The 9,843-nt window shown below is 37.3% G+C and overlaps 1 protein-coding gene across 3 annotated transcripts; it reads right to left on the reverse strand.

Moving 5' to 3' along the window:
- Positions 1–242: 242 nt before the first annotated feature.
- THNSL1 (threonine synthase like 1) lies at positions 243–9,719 on the reverse strand. 3 transcript variants are annotated; one of them, XM_019432605.2, is made up of 2 exons: positions 9,605–9,707; positions 243–2,595 (listed from the first exon to the last, which is right to left on the reverse strand). In XM_019432605.2, the coding sequence occupies exon 2, from the start codon at positions 2,545–2,547 to the stop codon at positions 316–318; it is 2,232 nt and encodes a 743-aa protein (XP_019288150.1). In that variant the 5' UTR covers positions 2,548–2,595; positions 9,605–9,707; the 3' UTR covers positions 243–315. The 3 variants fall into 3 exon arrangements, 2 of the variants coding, with proteins under 2 accessions (XP_019288150.1, XP_019288144.1); XM_019432599.2 differs by lacking the exon at positions 9,605–9,707 and adding an exon at positions 3,839–5,260; XR_008419439.1 differs by lacking the exon at positions 243–2,595 and adding an exon at positions 5,686–6,214 and having other exon boundaries at positions 9,605–9,719.
- Between the last annotated feature and the right edge of the window lie 124 nt (positions 9,720–9,843).

Genomic DNA, 9,843 nt, shown 5'->3' on the forward strand with positions numbered 1-9,843 from the left:
TTTTGGTCCACTTAAAAGTGGGATGAGGGAGTGGAAATTGACATATCCCTCACGAGTGCAAAGCACTGCACAACGGCACAAAGGTCCATGCACTATGCTACCCTTTTGTCACTTCTAGATGATAAGGTTCCAAGCAGCATGTGCAGGTACGATGTTCAGTCACCGAGACTAGGTTATTGAAATTCCAAAAGATAACAGGCCTACGTATAGATGTATTTACAAAAAAAATGAAAATACTATCGTACTCCAAATCAATGTTTGTGATTTATTATTGCATGCTTATCACCAGAAAAAAACATTTTACTCAAAACATTTTTATATGAATTGATTTTGTATTAGTTTTTCCACATGATTCTTTAGGACGTCCACATCAGCTGCACAGACCTGGTACTCCATCTTCTCTTGCTGCTTCATTCTTTCTAATAAAGCTTCATGAGGTGGAGGTAATGCGTTGTATGAACTCAGTAAATAAAGCTGACTTGACGAAGTATGGTTGATTTCTTTAATCTTTAAAGCCTGCATGATAGCAGGTGCAAACTTTGAGTAATGAGCTGTAGACGCGACAATCACTGGGCAAGTTTTGTCTCGCATTCTGTCCGCAACCACTTTTGCAACCGCAGTGTGCGGATCCAGAATATACCCTGAAGTACTGTAGGTGGAATGAATAGCGGCAAGGCACTCTCTCTCAGAGCACCAGTCGGCTACAAAATCCTGCTGAAGTTTCTCGACTAGCATCTCGTCGATCTGGAAGTGCTGCTGCTCTTCTAGTTGATTAAATAATTTTGTCATTAACCCTCCATCTTTATTAGCCATCATGTGTAAATGTCGTTCCAGGTTCGAAGCTTTAAGAATATCTATTGACGGTGAAAAGGTAGGAGTTATTTTTCTTTCCCTCAGATCATAATGTCCTGTTTTTATAAAATCAGTCAGAACATGGTTCTGATTAGAGGCACAAATAAATTTTCGAATAGGGATTCCCATCATTTTGGCGTACACTGCTGCTAAAATGTTACCAAAGTTTCCTGTGGGAATACAGACATCCACCGGGCTTCCAAAAGAAATAAATCCTTGGCTAACAAGATCAAGATATGCAGAAGCATGATAAACTACTTGGGGAAGCAGTCGGCCCCAGTTGATGGAATTAGCTGAACTTAAGATAGTTCCATGTTCCATAATAAGAAAGCCAGTAAAGTCAGAATCTTTAAAAATTCTTTTTATAGCTGTCTGGCAAAAATCAAAATCTGACTTGACACCCACTGCCCACCCATTTTCTTTCTGGCTGCCAATTATTTGTGCTTTTTGAAAATCACTTACTCCATTTTCAGGGAAAAATGTGGCCACGGCTATTCTTTGCTTGTGATTCTTATTAATACGACTAAAACCATTTAAGACTGCGCTGCCCGTGTCTCCTGACGTAGCTACAAGTATCATATAATTGCAGCTTGGTGGAATACAGTGTGCAAACAGATGAGGCAGAAGCTGTAAAGACAAATCTTTAAATGATCCTGTTGGTCCATGAAACAGCTCCAGGATGAACTGGTTGCCTGAAAGGTGCCTGACAGGGGCGATTTTTGAGCAGGCAAAGTTTTCCCCATAAGCAGTTTCAATCATTTCTCCCAATCTGGCAGCAGGTATGTCAGCAGGATGTATACACTTTTCCAATAGTATTTGTGCTCTTTCTATGTAGGTTGCTCCTACTAGGCTTTTCCACTCCCTACAGTTTAATTTTGGAAACTCCTTCTCAGGAACGAAGAGTCCACCATCAGAAGCTAACCCCTCAATCACTGCTTCACTAAAGAATTTTGTTGAGACCTTCTGCTCACAGTCTTTAGGCCAATTGTGTCTTGTTGAAATGAATGTTTCTGAGTCCACATCTTGGTATCTTTTAACTGCATTAAGCACTTTGTCAGCTACCTCCTCTGGGGAAGCCCCACTTTCACAAAAAACACGGGTATCGTACCATTTCTTATAATACTGTCTTCTAAATTTAAGTAAGTCTTTCATAGATGTGCCAGCATTCTGACCTACAATCCTATCTACTTTCATGAATTTTAAACGACTGACTAGATCTATTAGAGGTACGTCCAGGTATACAATTATCCCATTTTTCTTCAGATGCCACATGCTAGCATCATGCATTGGATTGGACCCAGTAAGGGAAATCACACTTCCAGATGCAGAGAAGTTTAACACAGCTTTTCCTTCCTCTTCTAAAAATTGCTCATTACCAACATCCTGTAATTTTTCAGACACACTCATATTCCAGGTTTTTTCAAGGATATCATCATCCACATCTATGACACAACAACCTAGTTTCTGACCTATTATTCTGCCTACTGTTGTTTTCCCAGCACCAGGAGGTCCCATCAGGATAATATTTTTGTCTCCAACAAGAGAGTGGGTTGAGTGCCATGACTTCCTGAATTCTGCAAGTGCAAAGGTTCTTGAAAGAAACAGCTGCACATGTTTATCCGTTCTAACATGTACACTAGGAAAACATTTCTGGGCTATTTGTTTCAGATGCGGACATCGGTTAAAGTGGAGCATTCTCTTTTCACTTTTCTGCCCAAGTCAACCTAAAAACTGGCTTTAGCCCTTTTCAAAACATAAAAACAAAAAAGACATTTGGTTACTAATTTCAACGGACTTAAAGTCCCAACAGGACTGAAAATAACCATGTCCACTGTACATAAACTGTTTAGAAATCTTTCAAATGTATGGGACATTTAAAAAGTACTTAAACCCAAATTCTCAAATATTACAGATATCCTCTTAATAATCTTTTCGATCTCAAGACTGAATCATCAAAGCTTTAGAAATTTGTAACTATAAGCAACACTTTATTCAGAAAATGCCTTATCATAGAGGCTTTAAAACACACACACACACACACACACACACACACACACAAATCAGAGTAGTAGTTCTTTTCCTCTAATGAAAATTGTTTCTTGGTTTATAACCCATATAAACAAGGATTATTTGGAATGCTATTTACTTGCAATTCACAAAAGCTGAGTAATATTCTTCATATTTCTCTTTAGTTGTATGAACATGTAGACAGACTTATAAGTTTCTTATAAAATTCACAACAGGGAAGCAGGCTAAAATATTTGCTTACAAAACACTTAAATAACTTCCCAAATGATAGGGCAAAGGTATGACATTTTTTTGTCTTATGTGTCTTTTATATGCATATTGTAAAAGATCATCCTTACATACTTTTCATATTGAAGACTTTTACAAAGCTAAAATGAAAGGTATAATATTATGCAAATAGTTAAGAAAAAATTGATAATTAACAGCAAAGTCAAAGGCTACGTATCTATAACCTTATCTGCATGAAACTGTCACTTTTGTTTCTGTCCTCTAAACATGATCAGTGGAGAGACTTAACTCAAATTCCAGACTCTACAGTGATAGCAAAAAAAAAAAAAAAAAAAAAAAAAAAGCCTCAGGAATGCTTCCAGTGATGAGAGAAAATAATTATTCTGGCATGCAGAGCAGCTCTGCAATTCCCCACGCTAGTCAGATCCCTGTCTTTGGAAATATACTCACCATTAAAACATGAATGTAAGCCATACAAGTCAAATTCTTAGTCGTGTGCAAAATGCAATTTAGGAACTGCTGCAATGTTCATGTAAATTCACTACAGGAGTTCTACAGACATGTAGTGGGGCTTTTCACACGTTCCACAACTAAGCCATATTAAATATTAGGTGGTATGTTTAAATATGTTCTGAAAACTTTCAATCATTTACTACTCTGATTATCTGTAATACTGTGTTCTGTAATTAAACATTTAAACCACTTTAAACTAACACCGAATTTAACTTACAAGTTAAATTAGAACTGTCAAGAGAAGCATTACATTTCCTTATTTGGCTTTTCAGCTTGTATGTGCTGACTTGTAATTTCCACTGACTTGTAAATATATGACACACAGGAACCAATCTTAGATGAAGAGTTTGTTGATGCTGAGGCAAAGTCAATCTTAGCAAAAAAAACGGAGTCTATAATAGAAAAATTTTCAAGTTAATCATCACTGCATACAATATTATAAAATTCCACACATAGACTGGTCTATTATTAAAATATCTACCTAAAAATTTTAAAGTATAGACAAATAATCAATTGACCCCTTTCCCGTTTCCCCAAATCTATTATTAAAAGATTAAGATACTTTTTTCCAATATCTGTGTCTTACAAAAGAAATTTTATTAAACCGTACTGAAGGAATTTTTTCCACCAAGCAATATGAAAGAGTAATATTACCAAATAATAACAAATGTACAATCGTTCACAATGACACCTAAAATTTTCATTTCTTAACTGGATGTTTAGGGATGACAGAAAAATTTAAATCTGTGGCCTAAAGCTATAAAATGAGTGTGTGAATTTCTCTTGTCGGTTGTTTTATCCACCTGAATCACTACATGATTTGTACGTAATGATAACCTACTGTAAAAAGTGCAAATAAAGTGTCTGCCACATACAGGTACCTCTTGGCTACTTAACTGAGCTTATAATAAATTCAAAGCACATATCACAGTGGCTGGCACATAAGAATATTCTCATATATGGTAATATTAATTACTGCCATGCAGAAACAGTGGACCAAAATCATTTAATTTGAATCAGAATACCTAGACTCAAGGCTAAGTATATTTTTTTACGGTCTGGTTAGTTTATAAACCTTCAGAGAAAATAATGGTACTTATCCATGAATCAAGAACTGTTTTGCTGTGCAGTCTAATTCTCTTCCTGTAGTAAACCAAGGACCAGAGAACTGTACACTTGAGCCATTTCAGCAATCTCTTTTATTGAACTGTATTCTAGTAAAGTACTTTAACACTAGTTATTTTTCCTGGAGGAGAGAACACTAGGTGTTTTGAAGGCACTTTATAAAATAACCTGATTAACCTCCTATTCAGGAGGCTTTGGCTTATGACATCACAGTGTGTGTTCTTTTTTTTACTTCCCAATGTGTAATTTTCTGATGTCCGTATTAGCAATCATTCTAATATTACCTGAGTAGCTGGTTTGTTTTTATGAACATTAAATCTTTTAACTGATCTTCTCCACTTTGTGTTGGTTACTACAATGCTCACCATCAACTATTAAAAGTAGAAGACTGTAACACAAACATTATGCATCATTCATTCACCTTATCTCTTGTAACCTGAGTTTTCCTTTACTTTATATGAATTAAAAATAGAAAATTATGACAGTTCAATTTAATTCTGTATCAGTATTATTTACTGATACAGTAGCAGAAGGGAGTTGTTAAGGGCTAGAATATGTAAACAAATAGTATTACTGTTAAAGAAAAATAAAGAAGATGAATTCTATTTTAAGTAACATACTGAATTTTGTTTTATAACATTTCAGCCTCAAATTAATTTTAGGGCTTCAACATCCATTGTAAGCCAGCCAAAAGGCAAGATGAATAATACCCACACTACGTAACTTCCATCTGGAAACTAGGTTTACTTAAGAGTAATATAGTCAATTCTTCTTATTCATGGTAGTTATATTCTATAAAGTCACCGTGAGTACTAAATTAGTGAATATTGAATATTCTCATTGCTCCTAGGGGAAATACAGGGTTAGGTTCCTGTGAGCCTCTAGTCACCTTTTTGCCAACTGATCAATATATAACCTTGTTTTATGTCTCTGTTTAAAGACATTTTATATATTTTTTATATTTTTAATATGTAATTTGTACATATATATGCTTGATTCAATACCACTGAACAGCCAATAGTACTCTAACTTATGCCTGGATGAAGCTTATCTAACGCACATTTTATCTGTTAGGTGCATCATAGCCTTATTGCCTTAGGAACACTAAGCACACTTCAGCCCTCTGGGGGCCATTGTAAACATCAAAATCCCTAACTAGAGGCACAGAAATGTGAAAAATGTGGCACTAAATAGAATGGGAGAAGGACACTTGTTGGCCGTATTTGAGCTGAAACCGGAAGGCAGACAGCATCACCTTGCTTGACCTCAGCTTGGAGCACGCGCATCAGGAGACTCCTATCTTTCGCCACAGTGCGTGTGTCCATGAACGAATGCACAGGTTCTACAGGGAATTACCTTGGGGTTATAAATAAATTCTAGCGAGCAGAATTCACAAATGTCGAACCTGCAAAAAGTGAGGATCAACTGCGTATCATCCTCCTTTTTGACTCAAAGCCATGTTGTGACACTGCAAAGGCAACAGACAAAACAATTTCCAATTAAATGGAAGTCAACTACAAGAGTCAGAAAACAAAAGCAGTATTTAGACCAAATCACTTGGCTATAAAGTACTCAGGTTTTACTATCCCAATATCCTGAAGTATTTTTTGCAGAGCCACGTTCCTCATGAAAATATTTTAGTCCTACTCTCTAACTCCTCAGAGGATGGAAGACCAGCACATTATACAGTAATACTTTTTAAGTAGGTTTTCCTACTAATCACTTAGAGTGGGGCTTTTTGATCCACTAATCCCACTGGCTACTTTCTAGACATAATAGACACCTGCCATTCAAACAGACAAATGAAAAGGCAGTAATGTGTCAGTGTCACAGCAAGAACTTTAAAATACAAAAACACAATGTCCACATGGACATAATGATTCACGTACTCTTTGATCTCAAGACACAAAATTTAACAATTTTACTGTGGCAAGCTGATCAAAACTGAATAAAGAATTCAAGGGAAAAAAAGTAAAGAAATCACTTTTTAAATCACTTTCAAATTATTTCCCATAAATGCTAATAAGCTTACATTTTTTAAACCAAAAACCATATTAATTTTCAGCAACCTATGTACAGTGAAGTTTTCCTAAGGTCACACTAGATGACTGCTCATCAATTAAAATCATACCCATTGTCAATTTTTACTTCCAGAATGGTTGAGAAGAATTTTTCAATTCCATTATAAAATTACCTAGTTTCCAATTCCTCTGGGAAATCATCAAAATCCTATTTAGTCAGGATGATTTAGCATTTCTCACTCATTTAAAACATACTATTCCAAAATAAAACATAAGACACAGCACTTTAAAAATTATTTTATGATGAGGACTGGCTATAGTTCAATAAACTTCTGAAAATATTCATGTCTTGAGTATGCTTGTCACCCTATATTAATGCAATCTAAATTTCTCAGAAGAATGACTAATCCAGTCCATTGTCTTAAGAAGTAAGACATCCTGATTTTTTAAAATTCTTAAAAATGACTGCATTTTTACAGCAATAAATCGTTTCCCAATACATAATTTAAAAAATGCAAATATACTGACATAAACTAATCACAGGGGGTAAAATTCCGCTCTGGAACACTGAGCAAAAATCTTCTCATATCAAGCCTTTGTGTCAGTCAGCTCCTAACTTACCTAGAAATAGCAAGGTGGAAAGGGTGGAAGGAACATACACTCCGGTGCCCTGTTGTAATCACAGGGCTCTTATAATCAAAAGTAGAATTTACAAGTTCAACCCTCATCCTTGCCCCTATTTAGTATCAAAGCTGATTAAGCCTTTCCTGTGGCTACTCTTTTGCTGTTGGATATCCTCTTAATGGTCTTGAGTATTTAATTCAAGACTTCCTAAGTATCCTTTTAAACTCTGTAACTTAGAAGTATTACAAAGAATATCTCTTACACAGGGTTTATTTTCCTCCTCCTTGTCTTATTTATATTCCCACCTATGCCCATTTTATTCATCTAAGTAAGTTAGATTAATCTTTAGCAAAAAACCTCAAATTTGTATGTACAAGCATTTATAGCAGGGGTCTGTGCAAACCATAACCCACAGGCCAAATCTGTGCAAAACCTGGATAATCACGCTTTTTGTAAATTAAGTTTTATGGGAACACAACTTTGCTTATTTATTTGTTCACCTGTTTAGTATTGTCTTTGGCTGTTTTTGAGCTACAACAGTGGAGTTGAGCAGTTTTGACCAAAACCATTCAGCATGCAAAGGCCTAAAATATTACGTAGCCCTTTATGCAAAAGGTTCATGACCTCTGACAATATATCAGTACTAATTCTTGGCGGGCATACTGGACACAGATATTTTCTTTAACAGTATTGCTATTTTGAGGGAATTATAAAAAACAGAAATATATTCTTTGTAAATATGTTTTCAAAAGGCAAGCAGAATTATAGACCAAGGATCTAAGGGAAAAAAGTTCCTTTCTAAATGATTTAACAATTTCATCAAGACTGTAAACTAAATATACTATAGTGAGATCAAATTGTTTGGTATTTTTAAAACCACAATAAATACATTGTCTTCTGTGAAATTACTGTATTTGGTAACACCAAAGAGTCAGGACTGTAGCTAAGGTCGGTTGGTACTAACTGGAGGTAACAGGCTTTACACTTACTGGCTCTTTTAGGAACTGAATAATATAAAACATCCCAAAGTGTTTCTTCATTAGAATATTTATAAGCTTTAGGCCAATGACCATCCATTGGCTAATGGTGTTATCATTAGGAGTCCTTAGTTCAAAGTTTAGTATGTATTCTTTAGAAAAAGATTTTTTCTCTTTATACATGCTAAGCAAAAAGAACCCCCACCCCCCAAAAAAACATAAAGGGGAAAGGAAAAGGACAAAGTGGTATATACACACAGAAAAAAAAGTTTTAAAAAGTAGAAAATCTGATGTGAACAGGAGCATCATTTCCAACGTGTCACCCATCTGAAATAAAATGTTAAGCACACGGGATAAAGATAAAAACCTGATTAACTGGATAAGAAAAAACTAAATGTATTCTTATCTAATGAAATTCACTAAAAGTCCCAAATGATCAGCACCTACATATTCTGCATAGCCTTTTAAGTAGGAATTAAAAGGTTAATGAAGCAATCGTGCTGTTTTTCTCTCCCCAAGGAGCACCCTGGCAGTGAGCCGACCCACACTGGTGTTATCTTTTATCTCTGACCGTCTTTATTCCCTGTGGGCAGTGGCCTCTGTAAGTTTGGTTCAAACCAAATAACTTATTTCCCAAATCTTGCCAAAATGCCTTTTAGAGACTCGGGGTGGCAAAGGCTTCTATATGAATTTCTTTCAGCAATCTTACGTGAATAGGCTTATGGAAGACCAGGCGGTTCAAAACGGAATAAAACCTTTTCTGAGAAGACAGTATCAAAAAAGGGACAGCAACCAATCAATCAAACAAACAAAATAAGCAAAAATTCAAGGGCCCATTTAAAAAAGCTTCCCCTTCTGGTTTAGGCTGCTGTTTTTAAAAACAGCCAGTCCACACGTCGGTGGAGTAATACCTAAGAGGAGGGACCCGACTAAGAGGTAAACGGGCGGAGCAGAGAAGCAGCGAGGCGCAGGAGAAAGAGGGAGGCCGGGGAGGACCTCAGCGCGACAGGTGGATGGGCGTAAGGCGGGACGTGGGCGCGCACTCCCGCAGGTGGTGAGCAGGGCAGCCGAGCGAGCTCCGGGCAGCCCAGGCAGAAGCAGTGGGGAAAATGCGCCCAGACACAGTTGATATCACAACGGAGTAGCGGAAAGGGGAAGAAACGAAAAGGGGAAAGGCATGCGATGGGAACGGACCGGTTTCTACAGTTTCCCTTTCTTTCTCCTCAAATCACTCACCAAGAAAATCACACTGAGAAGACTGGGGGGAAAGGAAAGAAAATGGGAAGGAGCGTCCAGGAGCCGCCACTGCCGCCTCGGGACGGACTCCCACACCTCGGGGCCTCTCCCCGGCTCGCCCACGGCCCAGGCCCGAGGCCCTCGCTAGGCCTGATCCGCCCCCAGCCCCGCGCTGCGGTCTCTGCGCCTGCGTCTGTCAGGGAGGGCCTGCGCGCCGGCGCGCCACACCCACGCCCCGA

The sequence above is a fragment of the Panthera pardus genome, unplaced genomic scaffold (assembly GCF_024362965.1).
Source record: "Panthera pardus isolate Hobbes unplaced genomic scaffold, ASM2436296v1 HiC_scaffold_6, whole genome shotgun sequence".
Lineage (NCBI taxonomy): Eukaryota > Metazoa > Chordata > Mammalia > Carnivora > Felidae > Panthera > Panthera pardus.

What these genes read in the sequence shown, in the direction of transcription:
- THNSL1 (XM_019432605.2), bottom strand. Translation starts at nt 2,547, where the DNA reads ATGCTCCACTTTAACCGATGTCCGCATCTGAAACAAATAGCCCAGAAA.